General features: G+C 44.0%; 1 protein-coding gene across 1 annotated transcript; it reads left to right on the top strand.

The window, feature by feature from the left end:
• The first annotated feature begins 23,011 nt into the window (after positions 1-23,011).
• Positions 23,012-24,044, top strand: LOC119270976 (putative E3 ubiquitin-protein ligase SINA-like 6). The gene is made up of 2 exons (XM_037552965.1): positions 23,012-23,233; positions 23,349-24,044. Exons 1-2 carry the CDS (start codon positions 23,012-23,014, stop codon positions 24,042-24,044), a joined length of 918 nt encoding a protein of 305 aa, XP_037408862.1.
• Positions 24,045-24,260: the final 216 nt, after the last annotated feature.

The following is a 24,260-nucleotide window of genomic DNA, read 5'->3' on the forward strand; positions in this document are numbered from 1 at the left end:
ACAGAAAACTCGGTAAGATCCGTTAGTATCATAAAGCAAATCACTACTATAAGTACTGTTGCAAACCAATTCATATTTTGTTTTTGCATTGTGTCTACTGTAATATAACTTTTTCATGTCTTAATCCACTGATATAAATTGATAGTTTCATCAAAACAAGCAAACTATGCATCAAAAACAGAATCTGTCTAAAACAGAACAGTCTGTAGCAATCTGAACATTCACCATACTTCTGATACTTGAAAAATTCTGCCAAAATTAGGAAAAATAAAAAAATTGTACAGAAAGACAGTGAAAAAAGAATCAGAACCATTTGACGTTCCAGTAAAAAACTAAAATTCATGCACTACAGCCAAAGTTTCTGTCCTGCACCGTACAGACCATCAAGCAAATGTAAACATCCTAATGGCAAACCTTGGCACATTATTTTTATAATACAATGCAATTGTACAAGGGGGTAATTATTTTTATTGAAAAGTTTCTGTAATCAAGATTCACAAAGTTTCCGTGAGCATGAACAAAGTTCAAGGCTAGCTCCCACTTCAACAATGCTTGTCTTTCTCACTTTCGCTTTCCTTTTTCAAAAAGTTTTGGGTTCCCGTCTTTATTTTTGATGTTTTTAAACTATATGAAAGAACTCAACAGAAATAAATGACTCTCTAAAACTTCTGGGTTGTCTCCCTGGCAGTGCTTTCTTTAAATCCATTAAGCTAGGCATGTAGTGCTCAAGTAGTGAATCCACCCGGATCCCAAGGTATATCAAAGCCAATTTGAATCAACAATGATTTGTAATTTAGTAGTGAGCACAAAGTAAAATATATCAAGCAACAACGAAGTCTAACTCTCTTCATATGCATCGGCATGTCATAAAAGAACAATTCATGCACACATAGTAAAGGCCAATGCATAGTATAAACAGTTTCTTGCAATTTTATCGTGTTGGAAACATAGAGAGGTGGAGGTATAGTTCCTCTCTCATAATAATTGCAAGTAGGAGCAGCAAGCACATGCATATTATACTTATCAAAATCATCATGTGCAACGGTAAAAGGCAACTCATCAATATAATCCTTAATAAAAGCAAACTTCTCTGATATAGTGTAATCGGGAGAATTCAAGAAGATAATAGGACTATCATGCATGGGTGCAATAGCAACAATTTCATGTTTAACATAAGGAACTATAGCAAGTTCATCTCCATAAGCATCATTCATATTGGCAGCTTGGCCACAAGCATAGCAAGCATCATCAAAAAGGGATATTTCAAGATAATCAATGGGATCATAATAATCATCATAGCAATCATCCTCCGGTAAGCACGAAGGGAAATTAAACAATGTATGAGTTGAAGAGTTACTCTCATTAGAAGGTGGGCTCGGGTAGCTAATCCGCTCTTCGTCCTTTCGTTCTTCGCTCTCCTCCTCATCTTTTTCATCCAATGAGCTCATAGTTTCATCAATTTCTTCTTCCATAGACTCCTGCAAAATATTAGTCTCTTCTTGGACAACGGAGTAGTAGTCAATATATGGTTAAACATAGGCATTAGAAGCATAATTATCATAGCAATATTTAAATATGGCAAAATTTTCAGATTTGTAAAGAGTAGCATCATACTTTTCAATCAAAGAAGCAATTTCGTAAGCACCCTTAAAAGCAACAAATTCTTCAATTTGTTGAACATCATAGTAACTATAAACACCCTTAGCATAAGAGGATACGATTCCATTATCACTGAACAAACATTGGTAGGGAAGGTGTTTCTTAGGGTCTTCAGAACAACAAGTATAATTATATATTTCACATAAATTCCAAGCATAGCATTGCAAACGATGAATTTGATCTAGTAAAGTTTTCCCTTTTTCAGATATTCGGTGTCGCACATAACAAGCATGCTCATCTAAAGATTTGCCCTCAACTAGGCAAGTTGGGGTTTCAGCACGAGCACATAGGGATCGAAGATGATCCAAGTAATAAGCTTCAGTAGTGTCATAGATTTTGAGTGGTTCTTCAACCATTGGTTCAGTAGGTACAACTATTTTTTTTGGTATTTTGCATTTCCTACCCATAACTAAATATAGAAAACAACTATGAACAGCAAATAAAAATTACTTAGTGATAAAGCAAACAAGCACACACGAGAATATTCACCCCACGCTATTGCTCCCCGGAAACGGCGCCAGAAAAAGGTCTTGATAACCCACAAGTATAGGGGATCAATTGTAGCCTCTTTCGATAAGTAAGAGTGTCAAACCCAACAAGGAGCTAAAGGTAGAACAAATATTCCCTCAAGTTCTATCGACCACCGATACAACTCTACGCACACTTGACGTTCGCTTTACCGGAAACAAGTATGAAACTAGAAGTACTTTGTAGGTGTTTTTGGGTAAGCTTGCAAGAAAGTAAAGAGCACGTAAATAAAAGCTAGGGGCTGTTTAGATAAAGACACAACTAAATTATTTTTACTAAAGAGCTTTTGTCAACAAGAAAGTTATTTGTCCCTAGGCAATCGATAACTAGACCGGTAATCATTACTGCAATTTTATTTGAGGGAGAGGCATAAGCTAACATGATTTCTCTACTTGGATCATATGCACTTATGATTGGAACTCTAGCAAGCATCCGCAACTACTAAAGATTCATTAAGGTAAAACCCAACCATAGCATTAAAGCATCAAGTCCCCTTTATCCCATACGCAAACAACCTACTTACTCGGGTCTGTGCTTATGTCACTCACGCCACCCACCATAAGCAAATCATAAGCATATTGCAAATCCTACAGCGGAAATCCCTCATGCTTGCGCGACACGGAGAGCACCATAGGACAACACCAATAATAAAACATACAACTCAAACCAATCACGATCATCAAATAGCCATTAGGACAAAACAGATCTACTCAAACATCATAGGATAGCCATACATCATTGGGAAATAATATATAGCGTTGAGCACCATGTTTAAGTAGAGATTACAGCGGGTAAGAGAGAGGTTACACCGCTGCATAGAAGGGGAAGAGTTGGTGATGATGGTGGTGAAGTTGTTGGTGAAGATGGTGGTGATGATGATGGCCCCCCGGTGGCACTCCGGCGCCACCGGAAGCGAGGGGGAGAGAGCCCCCCTCCTTCTTATTCTTCCTTGACCTCCTCCCTAGATGGGAGAACGGTTTCCCCTCTGGTCCTTGGCTCCCATGGCGTGGGAGGGGCGAGAGCCCCTCCGAGATTGGATCTATCTCTCTGTCTCTCTCTGTTTCTGCGTTCTCTTCTGGCTCTGTTTCACCGTTTCGTATATATATGGAGATATGTAACTCCGATTGGCCTGAAACCTTCGCCGTGATTTTTTTTCCGAATATTAGCCTTCTTGCGGCAAAAGAAGAGCGTCAACCGCCTTACGCTGGGCTCACGAGGGTAGGGGCGCACCCCCCTGCCTCGTGACCACCTCGGGCACTGGTTCACGTTGATTTTCCTTCCGAATTTTCCATATTTTCCAAAAATAAGCTCCGTCCGTTTTTATCCCGTTTGGACTCCATTTGATATGGATATTCTGCGAAACCAAAAACATGCAATAGGTAGGAACTGGCACTGGGCACTGGATCAATATGTTAGTCCCAAAAATAGTATAAAAAGTTGCCAAAAGTATATGAAAGTTCAATAATATTGGCATGGAACAATAAAAAAATTATAGATACAATGGAGACGTATCAGATGTGTGTGGAGCTGTGAGAGATTTTTGGGATGGGGTAGCAGCCCTGGGCGCTTTCAACGCTACTGTCATTGTTATGATCCCCAAAGTGAATTCGCCGGAGCTCTTATCCCAATTTCGACCTATTAGCCTCTGTAACATTCTCTATAAGATAGCCACAAAGGTGTTGGCAAACCGGCTGAAACGCATCCTCCCTATCCTGATCTCCGAGGAGCAGAGTGCATTCGTGCCAGGGAGGCTTATTTCTGACAATGTCTTGGTGGCATATGAGTGTGTTCATGCTATTCGAGTACGTAAGAGGAAGAAGGCTTTGTGTGCGGTGAAGTTGGACATGATGAAAGCATATGATCGGGTGGAGTGGATTTTTTGGGAGCAAATGCTAGGGCGGTATGGATTTGCACAAGAATGGATTTCCATGATAATGAGGTGTGTAACGACAGCAAGCTTTCAGGTTAAATTAAATGGTGACTGCTCAAGATGTTTCTCTCCTTCCAGGAGATTACGGCAGGGTGATCCACTTTCGCCCTACTTGTTTTTGTTCTGTGTGGAGGGTTTCTCAGCTCTACTAAAGAAGGCACAAAGTGATAAAAGGATTAAAGGGTGAACTTCGGGAGCACTAGCCCCCATGTCACGCACCTCCTTTTTGTGGATGATAGTATTGTCTTTCTGGAAGGGACAAATGAAAATATGGAGACGCTCAAGGATATATAAACACAGTACGAGGTGGCCTCTGGTCAACGGGTTAACCTACAGAAGTCATCGATTTTCTTTAGCAAAGGATGTCAAGAAGCGAGGAAGTTGGAGCTGTAAAATACCTTGGGTGTACAGTCTGAAGCTCTGAGTGAGTAATACGTCTCCCTCGTATCTACTTTCCAAACACTTTTGCCCTTGTTTTGGACTCTAACTTGTATGATTTGAATGGAACTAACCCGGACTGACATTGTTTTCAGCAGAATTGCCATGATGTTGTTTTATGTGCAGAAAACAAAAGTTCTCGGAATGACCTGAAACTCCATGGAATATCTTACAATAAATAATAAAAAAATCCTCGCCAAAGATGAAGACCAGGGGGCCCACACCCTTGCCACGACGGTGGGGGGCGCCCCCTACCTCGTGGGCCCCCTGGAGACCTCCCGACTCCAACTCCAACTCTATATAACTGCTTTCGGGGAGAAAAAAATAAGAGAGAAGATTTCATCGCGTTTTATGACACGGAGCCACCGCCAATCCCTAAAACCTCTCGAGAGGGCTGATCTGGAGTCCGTTCGGGGCTCCTGAGAGGGGGATTCGTCGTCGTCGTCATCATCAACCATCCTCCATCACCAATATCATGATGCTCACTGATGTGCGTGAGTAACTCCATCGTAGGCTTGCTGGACGGTGATGGGTTGGATGAGATTTATCATGTAATCGAGTTAGTTTTGTTAGGGTTTGATCCCTAGTATCCACTATGTTCTGAGATTGATGTTGCTATGACTTTGCTATGCTTAATGCTTGTCACTAGGGCCCGAGTGCCATGATTTCAGATCTGAACCTATTATGTTTTCATCAATATATGAGAGTTCTTGATCCTATCTTGCAAGTCTATAGTCACCTACTATGTGTTATGATCCGGCAACCCCGAAGTGACAATAACCGGGACCACTTCCGGTGATGACCGTAGTTTGAGGAGTTCATGTATTCACTATGTGTTAATGCTTTGGTCCAGTACTCTATTAAAAGTAGGCCTTAATATCCCTTAGTTTCCGCTAGGACCCCGCTGCCACGGGAGGGTAGGATAAAAGATGGCATGCAAGTTCTTTTCCATAAGCGCGTATGACTATATTCGGAATACATGCCTACATTACATTGATGAATTGGAGCTAGTTCCGTGTCACCCTAGGTTATGACTGTTACATGATGAACCACATTCGGCATAATTCTCTATCACCGATCCATTGCCTATGAGCTTTCCATATATTGTTATTCGCTTATTTACTTTTCCGTTGCTATTGCTATCATCACTTCAAAACACCAAAAATATTATTTTTGCTACCGTTACCTTTTGCCATCATTATCACTACTATCATATTACTTTGCTAGTAAACACTTTGCGATACTAAGTTTCCAGGTGTGGTTGAATTGACAACTCAGCTGCTAATACTTGAGAATATTCTTTGGCTCCCCTTGTGTCGAATCAATAAATTTGGGTTGAATACTCTACCCTCGAAAGCTGTTGCGATCCCCTATACTTGTGGGTCATCAAGACTAATTTCTGGCGCCGTTGCCGGGGAGCATAGCTCTATTCTTTGAGTCACTTGGGATTTATATCTGCTGGACACTATGAAGAATTTGAAAGACGCTAAGACAACAATTTATCCCTCAACTACGAGGGGAGGTAAGGAACTGCCATCTAGCTCTGCACTTGATTCACCTTCTGTTATGAGTAAGCTTGCGACACCTAAGCCTGCTTCTGCTATTCGTTCTGATATGTCGCATGTTATTGATGATGCTACTTCTGCTATACATGATACTTATGATGAAACTACTTCTATGCTTGATACTACTGTGCCACTTGGTGATTTTCTCGAGGAACGACTTGCTAGGGCTAGAGAGATTGAAAATATTGAATCTGATTATGATGATGAAAGTGATGATGAAGAATCACTTGTTATTCCTGAGGGTTATTTATTTGATCAAGAAGCTTCTTTAGCTATTTTAGCTTGCAAAGATAGATATGAACTTAAAAGGTTATTAGCAAAATAGAATAAGCAATCTCTAAATGCTAGGATGAGACCTGACCCTGCTTTTTCTACTTCACCTATCTGTGTTACTGATAAGGATTATGAATTCTCTGTTGATCCTGATATAATTACTTTGGTTGAATCCGATCCTTTTCATGGCTATGAATCTGAAACTGTTGTGGCACATCTTACTAAATTAAATGATATAGCCACCCTGTTCACTAATGATGAGAGATCTCGCTACTTTTATATCCTTAAAATATTTTTGTTCTCATTAAAGGGTGATGCTAAGATATGGTTTAATTCTCTTGATCCTGGTTGTGTGCGTAGTCCCCAGGATATGATTTACTACTTCTCTGCTAAATATTTCCCTGCTCATAAGAAACAAGCTGCTTTAAAGGAAATATACAACTTTGTGCAAATTAAAGAAGAGAGTCTCCCACAAGCTTGGGGGAGGCTTCCCAAGTTACTTAATGCTTTGCCTGATCATCCTCTTAAGAAAAATGAAATACTTGATATCTTTTACAATGGACTAACCGATGCTTCCAGAGATTACCTGATAGTTGTGTTGGTTCTCTTTTCAGGGAAAGAACACCGGATGAAGCTGAAATCTTATTGAATAATATGTTGACAAATGAAAATAATTGGGCACCTCCTGAGCCAGCTCCTGCTCCAATTAATGATCCTATTCCTAAACCAACTCCGAAGAAGAGAGGTGTCCTATTTCTCAGTCCCGAAGATATGCAAGAGGTAAAGAAATCTATGAAAGAAAAAAGTATTAAAGTTGAAGATGTTAAGAATTTACCTCCTATTGAAGAAATACATGATCTTAATTTACCGCGTGCCGAAGAAACATATGATCTTGATCCTTTACTTATTGAAGAACCTCCAGACCTCGATAACTCGACACAGGTAGTAAAGGTATATTTTCTCTATAGATATGATAAAGCTAAAATCCCTCCTGCTAAAATTGTTAGTCAATGCTTGGATGAGTTTGATAATTTTATGTTTAAACAAGAAGACTTCAATGCTTATTTTGGTAGACAATTAAAATACAATTCAAATATGCTTGGACACTTGGGTGATTATATGGCTGATGTCAAAGGTGAACTTAAACTTATTAGTAAACATGCTTCCATGGTTACCACTCAAGTAGAACAAGTACTTAAAGCTCAAAAAGAATTGTTCGATGAGATGAATAGTAAGAAAAATAATTATGCTGTTAAAGTGGCTACTAGAACTTGTAGAATGACTCGAGAACCTTTGTATCTTGAAGGCCACCCTAAGAGAATTGAGCAAGATTCTCAGAGAAATAAAATTGATGCACCTAGTTCTTCTAAAAAGAAGAAAAAGAAAAATGATAGAACTGTGCAAACTTCTAGTGAACCTATTGCTGAACCACCTGATAATCCAAATGATATCTCTATGTCTGATGCTGAAACACAATCTGGCAATGAACATGAACCTAATGAAAATATTAATGATGATGTTCATAATGATGCTCAACCTAGTAATGATAATGATGTAGAAATTGAACCTGCTGTTGATCTTGATAACCCACAATCAAAGAACCAACGTTATGATAAGAAAGACTTTGTTGCTAGGAAACATGGTAAAGAAAGAGAACCTTGGGTTCAGAAACCCATGCCTTTTCCTCCCAAACCATCCAAGAAAAAGGATGATGAGGATTTTGAGCGCTTTGCTGAAATGATTAGACCTATCTTTTTGCGTATGCGATTGACTGATATGCTCAAAATGAATCCTTATGCTAAGTACATGAAAGATATTGTTACAAATAAAAGAAAGATACCAGAAGCTGAAATTTCCACCATGCTTGCTAATTATACTTTTAAGGGTGGAATACCAAAGAAACTTGGAGATCCAGGAGTACCTACTATACCATGCTCCATTAAAAGAAACTATGTTAAAACTGCTTTATGTGATCTTGGAGCTGGTGTTAGTGTTATGCCTCTCTCTTTATATCGTAGACTTGACTTGAATAAGTTGACACCTACTGAAATATCTTTGCAAATGCTGATAAATCAACTGCTATACCTGTCGGTATTTGTGAGGATGTGCCTGTTGTGGTTGCAAACGTTACTATTTTAACGGACTTTGTTATTCTTGATATTCCCGAGGACGATAGTATGTCTATTATTCTAGGAAGACTCTTTTTGAATACTGCAGGGACTGTTATTGATTGCACTAAAGGCAATGTCACTTTTCATGTTAATGGTAATGAGCATACGGTACACTTTCCGAAGAAACAACCTCAAGTTCATAGTATCAATTCTATTGGAAAAATTCCATCGATTATATTTGGAGGTTTGGATTTCCTCTTCCTATTGTCAAGAAGAACTATGATATTCTTATTATTGGGGATGTGCATATCCCCGTTGAGGTAACCTAGTGTTATTCAAAATTTCTCCGGTTTCATGTTAATCGGAATGAGTTTGTTAACAAGACTTGATCAACCTTGTTAGTGGATTCCTTTTGACGAGCATGAGATGGATGAAACTAGAAGCACAACCTTCTATACCCTCTCTATACTTTCTGTTATTTAGTTGAAATAAAGTAAAAATAAATAATTTTCTATCTGTTATCTGATTATCCATGCAATATAAAAATAACTCGAAAATAAAAGTTCTCCAAATGCCCTGAAAGTTAAATATGATTTTTTCTAGAATATTTGAGGATTTATGGAACAAAGAACACACCAGGGGGGCCAACCACCTTGCCACGAGGGTGGAGGGCGCGCCCACCCCCTAGGGCGCGCCCCCTACCTCGTGGGCCCACGGTGGCCCTCCTCCACTTATTCCTGCACCCACACACTTCATCTTCCTCCCCCAAACACGAAAAACCAACTCAAGCACGAGTTCCAGCCCTCTTTGCTGCCATTTTCGATCTCCTTTCTCAAAGCGCCTCTCACAAAACTGCTTGGGGAGATTGTTCCTTGGTATGTGACTCCTCCATTGGTCCAATTAGTTTTTGTTCTAGTGCTTTATTCATTGCAAATTTTTGCTGCTTAGGTGACCCTGTTCTTGAGCTTGCATGTCAAATTTATATGGTCAAAAGTAGTTTTGATGCATGATATAGGCTCTAGGCACTTGTAGGAGTAGTTGCTATCAATATTATTGAGTTTGGTTTACTTTTATTTTGAAGTTACTAAAAAATTTCAGAATTTTTCAGAGGAAGAAATATGCTTAGAAAAATGTTCCAAGGTGGTTCTTCAAGGAAGCAAGGACCCAGGCTTGCAATGCGTGATGCTGACGAAGAGCCACCAAGAGACGCTCCAGTGCGTCCTTGTGAGTGGCCTTTTGAAAATTTTATGGATCGAGCGGGAATTAAAGGAGAATTTAACGCATATTTGCGTAATGCCGGTCTTGAGGACTTTGAGGCAGACAAATGCCCCCAATATCATGATCTCACAAGCTCTTTTGTGAGGAGGTTTGAGCATTCATCTTTGTGTAATTCTCCTTCAGTCATGGTTGATCTTTATGACAAATCTTATACCATGGACTTAGAGGATTTCACTCTTGCTTGCAAACTTCCACAATGAGGTAGTGTTAAGGATCCCCCTAAATCTGAACTTAGAAACTTTTTTGCTAGTATAACTGTAGGGGAATCTAGAGATATAACGCAAGCTACCATAGGGAGCATTCACTTTCCTGCTATACATTATTTTGCTCTTTTCATAGGTAGGTGCATAAATGCAAGGATGAAGCATGTCACATGTGTGTCCCTGACCTTAGCATTCTCAGGGGTGCTGTGTCAGGAGACCAATATTATCATATGGGAGCCATTGTAGCTCGTAGGTTGCATCATAATAGATATAATGGAGATTTCTTTGGAGGAATTTATGCAACCCGCTTAGCTAAATTTCCTGAGATAGACGTTCGTGAAGGAGACATGGAGTTGCCTCCTGCTTATTTAGATTTTGATTCTATGGTTTCTCACCATTTTCTCGAGAGGAACGAATCACCTCTCCAGTACCAACTAATCTTTGACAGACGCCGTGCTGTCCGTATTACTCTCCCTGCTCCTGCTTTTTTGATTATCAGGCAAGAGGAGGATATACTATTACTAGAGAGGAGACAGATGAGTACGAGAGGAGAGAAGAGGCTGCTCGTCGCCACGCTGCAGCTCAGCAGGCGATAGCTGCTGCATCACAGTACGACCCCAACAACTATTATTATGGATATCAGCCAGGCCAGCCGTGGCCATAAACCAACTTAGGCCAAAAGCCTAAGCTTGGGGGAGTACGTATTTCTCACCGACATTACATTTATATTCACACACACTCATTGCTAGATGTCGGTGTTCATACTTTTTCATTGTATCATCCATGCTAGTTTATTTCCTTCTATGCTTTCAGCTTGTGTGTTTAATAAACCTTAAGAAAAAAACCCAAAAAATTAGTTGTAGCTTTTAATTAATTTACTTTCCATGCTTGTAGTAGTAATTAAAAAGAAAATCCAAAAATATTTCCTGTTCTTCTTGTTGGGAGATTTCCCGTGTAAATAGTTTTTATTTCTTTTCTTTCTTTGGGGGTCGATAGGAGAAGACCATGATTAAATTGTTGAAGTGGCTCTTATATGCTTTATTGTTGATTTAACCAAGAGCCCATATTGCTTTGTCTTCTCCTCTTTATTGAATGCTCACAGATTCTAGCTTAGTCCAATGCACGTGCACTCTTATTATTATTCACATCGTTCGGTCGTGCAAGTGAAAGATAATTATGATGATATATGATGGACTGACTGAGATGAGAAAAGCTGGTACGAACTCGACCTCTTTTATTTTTGTAAATATGATGAGTTCATCGTTCTTGATTCAGCTTGTTATGAATAAACATGTTTGCAATGACAATTAGAGATCATAGTTGCTTGTGTCATGCTTGATTAGCTATGAGTTATAATGGTTTACCTTGCGTGCCAACATGCTATTAAAATGGTTATGATGTGATATGATAGGGTGATATCCTCCTCTGAATGATTTAAGTGACTTGACTTGGCACATGTTCATGCATGTAGTTGAAACAAATCAACATAGCCTTCACGATATTTATGTTCATGGTGGATTATATCCTACTCATGCTTGCATCCAATGTTTATTAATTTTAATGCATGTACATGGCTGTTGTCGCTCTCTAGTTGGTCGCTTCCCAGTCTTTTGCTAGCCTTCACCTGTACTAAGCGGGAATACTGCTTGTGCATCCAATCCCTTAAACTCCAAAGTTATTCCAGCTGAGTCCACTATACCTTTCTATATGCGGTATCTACCCGTCTTTCCAAGTAAATTTGTATGTGCCAAACTCTAAACCTTCAAATAATTATCTTGTTTTGTATGCTCGAATAGCTCATGTATCAACTAGGGTTGTATGTATCTTCCATGCTAGGCGGGTTATTCTCAAGAGGAGTGGACTCCGCTCCTCACTCACGAGAAAATGGCTGGTCACCGGGATGCCCAGTCCCATGCTTTATGCAAACTAAACCAAAAATAATTGCAAAACAAAACTCCCCCTGGGACCTGATGTATGTTGGAGGCACTCGTTGTTTCGAGCAAGCCATGGATTGATGTTTGTTGGTGGAGGGCTGGGGGAGTATAAACTTTACAATTCTGTTTGGGAACCGCCTATAATGTGTGTAGCACGGAAGATATTGCCATCTTTTGGTTGTTATGTTGACAATGAAAGTATACCGCTCAAAATATTATTCACCTCTGTTTCAAAACCGAGCTCTAGCACCTCTACAAATCCATGCTTCCCTCTGCGAAGGGCCTATCTATTTACTTTTATGTTGAGTCATCGCCCTCTTATTAAAAGCACCAGTTGGAGAGCACCGCTGTCATTTGCATTCATTATTGTTAGTTTACATTGGGTGTGACTATGATTGGATCTCTTTTACCATGAATTACAATGTCTAGTCAGTCCTTGATCTTTAAAGGTGCTCTGCATTTATGTTTTGCGGTCTCAGCAAGGGCTAGCGAGATACCATCTTGTTATATCATATTATGATTGTTTTGAGAAAGTGTTGTCATCCGAGATTTATTATTATGTCTTGCTAGCTGATTATGCTATTGATATGGGTAATCATGATACCTGAGAATTATTGCAAATATGGTTAGTTATAATCTTTGCTGAAAACTTGAATGCTAGCTAGACACATTTACAACAACAAGAGCAAACAGAGTTTGTAAAAGGTTTTCTTTATTTCTTTCAGTTTGTCAACTGAATTGCTTGAGGACAAGCAAGGGTTTAAGCTTGGGGGAGTTGATACGTCTCCGTCATATCTACTTTTCCAAACACTTTTGCCCTTGTTTTGGACTCTAACTTGTATGATTTGAATGGAACTAACCCAGACTGGCGCTGTTTTCAGTAGAATTGCCATGATGTTGTTTTATGTGCAGAAAACAAAAGTTCTCGGAATGACCTGAAACTCCACGGAATATCTTACAATAAATAATAAAAAATCCTCGCCAAAGATAAAGACCAGGGGGCCCACACCCTTGCCATGAGGGTGCCCCCCCAGGGCGTGCCCCCTACCTCGTGGGCCCCCTGGAGACCTCCCGACTCCAACTCCAACTCTATATAACTGCTTTCGAGGAGAAAAAATAAGAGAGAAGATTTCATCGCGTTTTATGATACGGAGCCGCCGCCAAGCCCTAAAACCTCTCGGGAGGGCTGATCTGGAGTCCGTTCGGGGCTCCGGAGAGGGGGATTCGTCGCCGTCGTCATCATCAACCATCCTCCATCACCAATTTCATGATGCTCACCGCTGTGCGTGAGTAATTCCATTGTAGACTTGCTGGACGGTGATGGGTTGGATGAGATTTATCATGTAATCGAGTTAGTTTTGTTAGGGTTTGATCCCTAGTATCCACTATGTTCTGAGATTGATGTTGCTATGACTTTGCTATGCTTAATGCTTGTCACTAGGGCCCGAGTGCCATGATTTCATATCTGAACCTATTATGTTTTCATCAATATATGAGAGTTCTTGATCCTATCTTGCAAGTCTATAGTCACCTATTATGTGTTATGATCCGTTAACCCCGAAGTGACAATAATCGGGATACTTACCGGTGATGACCGTAGTTTGAGGAGTTCATGTATTCACTATGTGCTAATGCTTTGTTCCGGTTCTCTATTAAAAGGAGGCCTTAATATCCCTTAGTTTCCATTAGGACCCCGCTGCCACAGGAGGGTAGGACAAAAGATGTCATGCAAGTTCTTTTCCATAAGCACGTATGACTATATTCGGAATACATGCTTACATTACATTGATGAATTGGAGCTAGTTCTGTGTCACCCTATGTTATGACTGTTTGATGTCCACTACACAACCTTCTTCTTGTAGACGTTGTTGGGCCTCCAAGTGCAGAGGTTTGTAGGACAGTAGCAAATTTCCCTCAAGTGGATGACCTAAGGTTTATCAGTCCGTAGGAGGCGTAGGATGAAGATGGTCTCTCTCAAGCAACTCTGCAACCAAATAACAAAGAGTCTCTTGTGTCCCCAACACACCCAATACAATGGTAAATTGTATAGGTGCACTAGTTCGGCGAAGAGATGGTGATACAAGTGGTATATGGATAGTAGATAATAGTTTTTGTAATCTGGAAATATAAAAACAGCAAGGTAGCAAGTGATAAAAGTGAGCGTAAACGGTATTGCAATGCATTGAAACAAGGCCTAGGGTTCATACTTTTGCTAGTGTAAGTTCCCTCAACAATACTAACATAATTGGATCACATAACTATCCCTCAACATGCAACAAAGAGTCACTCCAATGTCACTAATAGCGGAGAACGAACGAATAGATTATGGTAGGGTACGAAACCACCTCAAAGTTATTCTTTCCGATCAATCCGTTGAGCTATTCCTATAAGTGTCACAAACAGCCCTAGAGTTTGTACTAGAATAACACCTTAAGATACAAATCAACCAAAACCCTAATGTCACCTAGATACTCCAATGTCACCTCAAGTATCCGTGGGTATGATTATATGATATGCATCACACAATCTCAGATTCATCTATTCAACCAACACAAAGGACCTCAAAGAGTGCCCCAAAGTTCCTACCGGAGAATCACGACGAAAACGTGTGCCAACCCCTATGCATAGGTTCCCAATGTCACGAAACCTGCAAGTTGATCACCTTAACATACATCAAGTGGCACGTGGTATCCCATTGTCACCACAGATATCCACGGCAAGACATACATCAAGTGTTCTCAAGTCTTTAAAGACTCAATCTGATAAGATTACTTCAAGGGGAAAACTCAATTCATTACAAGAGAGAAGAGGGGGAGGAGAAACATAAGATCCAACTATAATAGCAAAGCTCGCGATACATCAAGATCGTGCCAAATCAAGACCACGAGAGAGAGAGATCAAACACATAGCTACTGGTACATACCCTCAGCCCCGAGGGAGAACTACTCCCTCCTCGTCATGGAGAGCACCGGGATGATGAAGATGGCCACCGGAGAGGGTTGCCCCCTCCGGCAGGGGGCCGAAACGGGTCTAGATTGGTTTTCGGTGGCTACGGAGGCTTCTGGCGGCGGAACTCCCGATCTATTGTGCTCTCTGGAAGTTTTAGGGTACGCGGAGTTATATAGGCGGAAGAAGTACGTCAGGGGAGCCACGAGGGCCCCATGAGGCAGGGGGGCGCGCCCCAGGGGGTTGGGCGCGCCCCCTACCCTCGTGAGCTCCTCCTTCCTTCCTTGACGTGGGGTCCAAGTCCATCGGGTGGCTTTCGTTCCAAAAATAACTTCTCTAGTTGATTTCGTTCCGTTTCGACTCCGTCTGATATTCCTTTCTTCAAAACACTGAAATAGGCATAAAACAGCAAATCTGGGCTGGGCCTCCGGTTAATAGGTTAGTCCCAAAAATAATATAAAAGTGGATAATAAAGCCCAATATTGCCCAAAACAGTAGATAATATAGCGTGGAGCAATCAAAAATTATAGATACGTTGGAGACGTATCACTGTTACATGATGAACCGCATCCGTCATAATTATCCATCACTGATCCGATGCCTACGAGCTTTCCATATACTGGTTTATGCTTATTTACTTTCCCGTTGCTATTTTTACAATCACTACAAAATACCAAAAACATTACTTTGCTTTCATTACTCTTTTGTTACCGTTACCATCACTATCATATTACTTTGCTACTAAACACTTTGCTACAGATACTAAGTTTCTAGGTGTGGTTGCATTGACAACTCAGCTGCTAATACTTGAGAATATTCTTTGGCTCCCTTGTGTTGAATCAATAAATTTGGGTTGAATACTCTACCCTCGAAAGCTGTTGCGATCCCCTATACTTGTGGGTCATCAATGAGCGGTACTTGGGCCTTCCAACACTGGTTAGGAGATCAAAGGATGGCACTTTCAAATATGTGACAAAGAGCTCTAAAGGAAAGGTGGGTGGGTGGAAGGGGCAGGAACTGTCAAAGGCCGCAAGGGAAGTACTAGTTAAATCGGGCTTACAAGTTGTACCTACTTTTACCATGAGTTGTTTTCGCCTTACAAAGAAGATGTGTGGGAATCTGACTTCTATCTCTTCGTAATTCTGGTGGGGCGCGGCGAATGGTGAGAGGAAAGTACATTCGATCTCATGGCAAAAAATGTGTGAGGCCAAAAGGTATGGTGGCATGGGCTTTAGAGACCCTGAGGTGTTTAATGAAGCTTTGCTCGCAAAGCAGGCCTGGAGAATCATACAGGTGCCGACGTCGTTATGCGCCAGAGTCCTCAAGGCGAGGTATTTCAGTGAGGACTCAATACTTACTGCAACCTGCTCATCGACGGCATCATATACTTTCCGCAGCATTTTGCATGGGCAAGATCTCCTCCGGGAGGGACTGATCTGGCGCATTGGGGATGGGTCCCAAGTGCGTATTCACCATGCCAACTGGATCCCGCGAAGCAACAACGTGAAGCTGCTTGGGAAGGGCTACATGTCGGGTGTCACTCGGGTCGCACATCTCCTGTCACCTGATGGTAAGAGTTGGAACATGGGAAGGTTGCAGACAATGTTCACACTGGATGACGTGCATGATATACAGCAAATTGCGGTGGGAGGACCAGGCCGGTCAGATTATCTGGCATGGAACTATACAAAGGATGGGTGTTTCACGGTCAAATCGGCATATCATATGTGCATGGCAAAGTCAAGAGCAAGGTCTGGACAACCAGATACATCTAGCTCAGTTACGAAGCACAGAGGATACATGGCATTATGAGACACACAAGTGCCGGCCAAGGCAAAAATTCACATGTGGCGACTAATTAAAAATGGCCTGGCAGTCGGAGCTGAACTTCATCGACGTCGGATTAAACCCGGAGTTTTTTGTGTTGCATGTGGTCGCGAGGAAACGATCTATCACAGATTTTGGGCGTGTCAACATTCAGTCCAACTCTGGCAGCTACTACACTTGGAAATGGGAGCTGCGGTGGCGATCCCACCGCCTCAGCTCGACTCCCAGAGTGCGCTAGCTAGCTGGCTCCTGAATTGGTTCTCCGGTGCTTCTGGCGATGAAGGGGAGGCGATGATACATGCAACTTACCGTTTGTGGCTGGCTCGAAATGAGGCACGTGATGAAAGGAGAATTGCAGCGCCACATGAAATAGCGACTACTGTTGTAGCATATATGAAGGAGTGGAGGAGCGTGCACATGAAGGAGAGACGAACGGCAGTCCCAACACCCCGCCAGAGATGGCAGCCACCTGATGATGGATGGTTCAAAATCAACTCTGACGGTGCTACGTCTAGGCATGGGAACAAGGGAGGGGGGGTGCTCTGGTGAGAGATCACCATGGTGCCTTTTTGGCAGGTTTGTGCCACCACTTCCCGAACATCGCTACCAGGAAGCAACTGAAATCTTGGCGTGCAAAAGGGGATTGGAACTAGCTAGGGAGGTCAATGCACAGTGTGTACATGTTGAGCTGGATAGCCAAGGCTTGGTGCAGATGCTAAATCTGCCCACCAAGAACCTTGGAGTCACGGGTCCATGGGTGGAGGAATTGAAGCTTTTGCTGCACTCTTTTGAAGGTTTTAAAGTATCTTGGGTTAGGAGGTCTGCTAATGTTGTCGCGCATAAGTTCGCTAAAGTAGGGATGGGAGATGAACTCTGTAAGGTTTGGTTAGGGGCTCCCCCGGATTTTGTTCTTGATGTAATTTTGGATGATATTCCAAACTTCGTGTTCTAAATGAAGCGGCAATATTATCCAAAAAAAAAAACCTCTCTCGTCGGCGAGGAGTAGCTTCGCGGTGAAGGCGCAGTGCACCACCGTCCCGCGGTAGTACGTGAGGACTCCCGCCGATCTCAGGGGGTGTTTGTTTCCAGGGACTTTTTTGTGTAGAGATTAAAAAAAGTCCTTCTTAGAGACTTTTTTACCAAACGGGAGGGATTTTTTAGGGACTAAATTAGCATTTGGGACTAAATGAAGAAGACTCTCAAGGAGAGTCTTTTTTGAGACTTTTTAGGACTTTTCCAACAATGCCCCTCCATGCATTCAATGGCCCGCCACCCTATGGTATTGTTTGATTGTTATTTTTCTATATACTAGGGGCAACATGATCATTTAATAACCTTTAGGAAGGGACTAGGGACTTTTTAGTCTCTGGAAACAAACATGGAGGACTTTTTAGGAACTAGAGACTTTTTAGTTGGGACTAGAAAAAGTTCTAGGACTTATGAACCAAACGGGGCCTCAGGTCGGGGATGTACCACGCCGGCCACCGCCCGGGAGGTGTTGTTACAGCCATCTCGTATAATTAAAACTGATTATCGTGTTTCTTTTTGGACAACAATTATTTTGCATAATGTTGGACTCCCGCCAAAACGCCCCAAGCAAGTAGACTACTCGTGCACCAATCTTGCAAACACAATAGTACGGTGCAAAATTCGATGGATAACGCATTGAAAAATAGACGTCTGATTTTTAGGAAAACAGAATCTCTCTTCCCAACTGCCAAGGGCCAAGCATACTCGTAGTACACCAAATACGGTGGTTCATTTTGCTGTGGACTGTTGCAGCTTTGCTGTGGATATTCGGAGGACGATAGGGGATTTGGCTGCACCCATCACCTCATCACCTATGGCATGTACCGTCGGTCCGTCGCACTTCGGGAAGCGTCATCCGGTGGCAGGCACGACCAGCGGCGCAAGCCACATTTTGACCCTCGGCCCTTGACCAATGACCGATGTCCATCAATCAATCAATCGAGTACACATCGACTCAGCTGCTTGCTTCGTTTACTGTGCCGTGGCCTTGCTACTTCGGCCATGCAGCTGGAGCTACCCAATGGCCCGGTGAAGCAATAATGCAGCAGCCCAAGGAAGAGGAGGTGGTGACAAAATTATACACGTTTCGTTCTTGAATTATCCGACGCACTATCCGCCGGCTATTTTAAGGCCAACTCCATCGCGCGACCCTATCCTATCCAGCTCCGTCCGTTTAGGGTAAAAGAGACAAAAGATGCGGCCCAGCGCGTGGGAGCAAACGGACTTTTGTCTGTTTTGTGTTTGCTTTCGACCCATCCGCGGCTCAAGTTTGCGCTGCTTTTGGGATGAAACGGACACGATGCGGACGCGCGGGTCGTCTGCGCTTGTCCTCCTCTGGCCCGCCCGTCGGTGGCACAAGGTGGACCTTTTTTTATCCGCCCCCTCCCTCCCTTCGGCCGCACCCCCTCCACTCTTTCCCACTCTTCCCCTCGCTGCTGCCGCCGCTGCTGCCGCACCCCCTCCACTCTACCGCCGCCGACGCGAGCTCGGCCAACCCCTTCCCCTCGGCGCCGCCGAGCTATCCAACCACGACCACCTGGTTTGCGCATCCGCCGGCCGGTTTTGGGGCGGATCCGGTCGGTCTTGAGCTCGGCCGGCTGTGGGAGGCCAGGCCGCGCCATGGACTGGCCGGTCACCTCACCGGAAGGCCCTGGCAGGGCCGCAAGGCCACATGCAGGCAGTGGCTCCTCCTCTAGCCTCTCGGATCTGCATCGTCGGTGGTCCGCCGGCAGATATACGAATGGCGGTCGGCCGGGCTCGGTGCTTGCCCAAAAGCTCGCCGGCGCACCGTTGCCACTCATTAAGTGCGACCACTGCCCAAGGATGGTCGTGCGCCGCGTGTCTACAACGCTGGAACATCCCGGACGGGTGTTCATCAAGTGCTTAAATGATGGGGTATGCGCTTTTCTTAGCTTCGGTTTGTGCTCTAGATTTGACTAGTTGTGCTAACTTTAAATTTTGTTGTGTAGAATGGATGTAAGTTTTGGTATTGGGAAGAAGAGTACATCGATATATTGATAGAGCGAAATTTAGTACATGTTCGTGCACTTTTAGCTAGCATAGAGGCTGTAAATGAGACAAGTGCACTTGTTGCTAGATTAGAGGCTAGACACGAGATTAGGTCTGAGGAAGCAAGGAGGATGCCAGATCGAGCCTCCTCCACAGATCAACAATGAGTGCATCGAGAAGCCCCTAAACCAACTCAAGGGGGCAGTTATGGAAGTTGGCTATCTTCTAAAATGTATTCTTGTTGTTCTTATTTTCTTTGGCCTTGCTTTACTAGTCAAAATGTGATGATGTATTGTCATGTACCAAAAATGAATGAAAAAAAAGTAAAGGACTTGCAAAGAAAAATGCACGTGGACAGGATGCGGCCGGGATGCGTCCGTGCGCTGGGCACACGGCCACCGCATCCCAGGACACGCCCGGACACGACCCCAAATCCCTACCCAAATGGACAGAACCTGGACAAAACGAACGTCCGTTTGGGGTCACGCGGTGGAGTTGGCCTAAACTCTAGCCTCGGACATTGCCGCATTCATCCTCCTTAGCTTCATTTATTTTCTTCACACCACACTCATCATGGCCTTTTTGAGCTCCAAAGCCATTTGGGACAGCCTCTCGTCCCAGCAAAAGACGGAAATCGACGCCATTGCTGCCGGCTGGCAGGCCAACAAGTAGCCGGAGGCGGACGTCTCAATGAAAGACATGTCCGACGACGTGCCGGCACCGTCCTCCTTGCCGGTCCATGCCGGCATTACCATGGACGAGGCCCGTGTTCACTACAATGACAAGATGTTGGCTGAGTGGGAGGCCACGTTCCGACAGATGCAGGCCGATCGGGAGTACATCCATTGCCTCCTCGATGAGTATCGGCGCGCGGAGGAGCAACTCGCCGCTAGCATGACCATCGCGCTGGACGTGGGCCTGGTCGACTCCTATCATACCGCCGACGAAATCCGCCACAACTGCTAACAGTACCACCGCCATCAGGCAGAGCTAGAAGTCGCTTTCAAGGAGATCGACGGGGCGGTGAATGGAGTCTACAACAAGAGTGAGGACGAGGACAACGTCACCAGCTCCACGCCCGTGCCCTGCCGCCACGACCACGAAGTCGGCACATCTACAAGCACCAGCGACAGCGAGGAAGAGTAGAGCATGGGAGGTCGCCGCCGCTCGGGTCCCAGGAAGGCCATCGCGCTTTCGCTCCCGCTGAAGCCAAACTTGGCGGGCTCATTATTGTCGGCTAAGTAGCCGCTTGCATGCTACAGAGGCGGAGCTTCATTTCCCGGGGCCCATGGCCTGACGAATATGGGGAATGAGTGTTGAGGGTCATTTAGTCTAGGTTTAGAGTCCGGTCTAGGTCAAATATGTCAAAAATCACAAGGTTTTATGTAAAAATAACAAAGTTTTAATGATATTTATCTGTTTAAATATGCATGTATGCAGCTAACATTGGATGGTCGGCTTCCGCATCAGTGTTCGTTGACTGGTCCCCCCCGCCCTCCCCGGTCTGTTAACAGATACAATATCTGGTTTGCGGGTCAGCGTTGGAGACACCCTGAGTCTTGGGCCCGATGGCGGCGGCGCCCGGAGCCTTCACCCTTTTGATGGCATCATCGCGGAATCTCGGTCCCACTCGGTGTGGCAGATGGCCTACGATGTCGGGTTTGCCTCCCCCTAGAGTATCACATCCTAGTCTGTGGAGTGGGTTGCATTGCATCTCTTTATCTCCTATACTGTAGACGGGTCCCCGTGGTCCTTGTTCTCAATCCTTGTTGTCCCTTGGCAGGAGCGATTCTCCACGACCCGAAGTGAGGGGGCTATCGCTACGATGAGACGCCCCCTTCTGGAGGTGGCTCGGTGTGTTCGAATCTTAAGTATTCGGTGGGTTCTCATGGGGACTCGGCTTTGATCCTCTATAATATTCTTGGTTGTAGTTTGCTAAGGGTGGATTCTCCTGTTTTTATTGCTGGGAGTTGGGTTTGTGGTACTTGTGCCACTCGCGCGTCGTCATTATATTTCTTTCAACCTGCTTGTTAGAAGGTATCTCACCACTTTTTATGTATGTGTCTTTATCTTTAAAAGGGAGTATTATATGAAGTAGTGAGAACCTAAGGTTAGATTGGATGATCAATATTCCTATTGAATTAGTTCTAAACTTTCTTTTTCATTTTGTATATTTTTTCAGAGACTAATAGTGTTTACATTTCGATCAAGGAAATTGCTTTGGGTATGATATGTGTCCGACCGGCATACTACACTAGGATCCTACGTTCACGGTTCAAGTGGGGATGTCATCTCACGGTGGTTTGCTAGTGTTGGACGAGTCCTACAAGAAATCGTCATACGCCCAACACTGCTCATCGATCTACCGTGTCTTTTGTTTCTCTACCGTTTATCTTCTATATATAAATAGCTAGACTCACTAAACTATTTCTCTTAACATACAAATATGCCACCTCATCATGCAACATGCATGAAAAAAAAGGCTGACCTCCACTAACCTATTTCTCTAAACATGCAAGCATGCCACATCATGCAACATGCATGGAAAATACTCACCTCAACATGCAAATATGCATGGGAATTTGCATTCTATTGTGATATTTATATTTAATAAATACTATGCAACTATACAAAAATAAAACATACTTTCAGTTCTAGCTCTTATATTATTACTCAAAATATTCATGTTTCATACAAGGAATCTCATTGAAATGTATTGCAAACTATCCCGCAACAACGTGTGGGGTATCATCTAGTTAATAACACTACGAGCAGAGAAACTACAATACCCTCTCTATTTCATAATGTTGTGATTTCTTTTTTTTTTGAAATGTCAAATCTCATAAACTTTGTCCAAATTTACGGAGAAAAAACATCTTCTACATCTAGAATGCCAAGATTATATGATTAGATTTATTATAAGATGCAGTTTTATACTTTATATTTGGTATTACAGATACATTATTACAGAGGGAGTATAGAGCTTCGGCTTCAAAACACTTTACTAGTCTGTTCACTGTAGTACTCTTCCCCACTTGCCAAGCACCAAATAGGCTACACCAAATTTATGGTGGTTCGTTTTGCTCTTTGACTGTTGCAACTTTGGGTGTCACATTAACTCAGCTGCTTGCTCCTTTACTGTGCCGTGCGCTTGCTGTCTTTCTCAGAGTCTCACCCTTCCTCCTCTAGTCTTCTCTTCCAGCCGTTCACCGGAGAGAGAGAGAGAGAGAGAGAGAGAGAGAGAGAGAGAGAGAGGTTAACGCAGGCTGCTAGTTCGGCCATGGAGATGGAGCTGCCCAATCTCAACGGCCCGGTGAAGCAAGAAATCGTTGTGCATGATGCAGCAGCCCAAGGAAGAGGAGGTGGTGGTGGCGCAATCGCGGAGGCGTCGGAACACGGCATGAGGGGGACGGAGGCCACGCCCACGCCCACCGTGAGGATTGAGGCCAACATGCTTGACTGCCCCATCTTCTCCTCCCCCTTCAAGCCTCCCGTCTTCCAGGTTGATCTAGTAGAGCAATTTCTTTGGCTACTCAACATCCGATGAACCGAATCGAATCCAGCGGCAGCTGAACGCACGGATTTTAGCATTTTCTCACTTCCCTCGATCTGTCTAGTGCAAAGGCGGGCATCTGGCTTGCGGCAGCTGCGTCGCGAAGCTCCCCTGGAAACAGTGCCAGAGGTGCGACCACGGCGGCGACTTCCACGGCTGCCCCTTTGTGGACGCCTTCGTCTCCTCGGCCAGGATGAAGTGCGACCACCACGGCTGCGGCCGCCAGGTCACCTACCACAAGCTCGACGACCACAAGAGCGCGTGCCCGCTCGCGCCCTGCAGGTGCCCGGTGCCCGGCTGCGGCTTCGAAGGCCCGCCGCCGGCGCTCCCCCTCCACCTCAGCGCCATCCACTCCATGCCCGTGCACGCGGTTCAGTACGGCAAGGTGCTCCAGCTCGAGGTGCCGGTGTCGGAGCCGCGGCGCCTGCTGTTCGCGGAGGAGGACGGCCGCGCGTTCCTCGTGGTCGGCGGCTCGCTCGGCCTGGGCGTGCCCATCGCCTTGTCGGTCGTGTGCATCAGGGCGGGGGCGTCCCCGCCGCCGCACTACATGGCCAAGGTGTGGGCGAACGGGCCGCCGGCGGTGGCCAACGACAGGACCGACGCGGTCCGAGCGGAATTCCATGTGACGAGCAGCAAGGAGCCCGGCACCGTCGCCGTGGAGGAGCTGACCTTCTTGACGGTGCCACACAAGCTGCTGGCTGGGGCTGGCCCGTCCAGGACGGTGTCCCTCCACGTTCGCATTGACAAGGTCACCTCCTAAATGAGTCTCCTATGCCTAGGGTTCTACTGATCTTAATACTAGTAAGGTTTAGTCTAGTTTGGTTTAATTTAGCTTAACAGATGATGGATTTTGGTAGCATGCGTCAATTCGTTCAACATCAGATGAGTACCTTTTTTGTGTGAAAACATTAGAAGAGTACTTGTTAGTTGAGTTCCCACATGATTAGTACATGGAAGAGGTATTTTGAGGCTGTTG

The sequence above is a fragment of the Triticum dicoccoides genome, chromosome 3A, assembly GCF_002162155.2.
Source record: "Triticum dicoccoides isolate Atlit2015 ecotype Zavitan chromosome 3A, WEW_v2.0, whole genome shotgun sequence".
NCBI lineage: Eukaryota > Viridiplantae > Streptophyta > Magnoliopsida > Poales > Poaceae > Triticum > Triticum dicoccoides.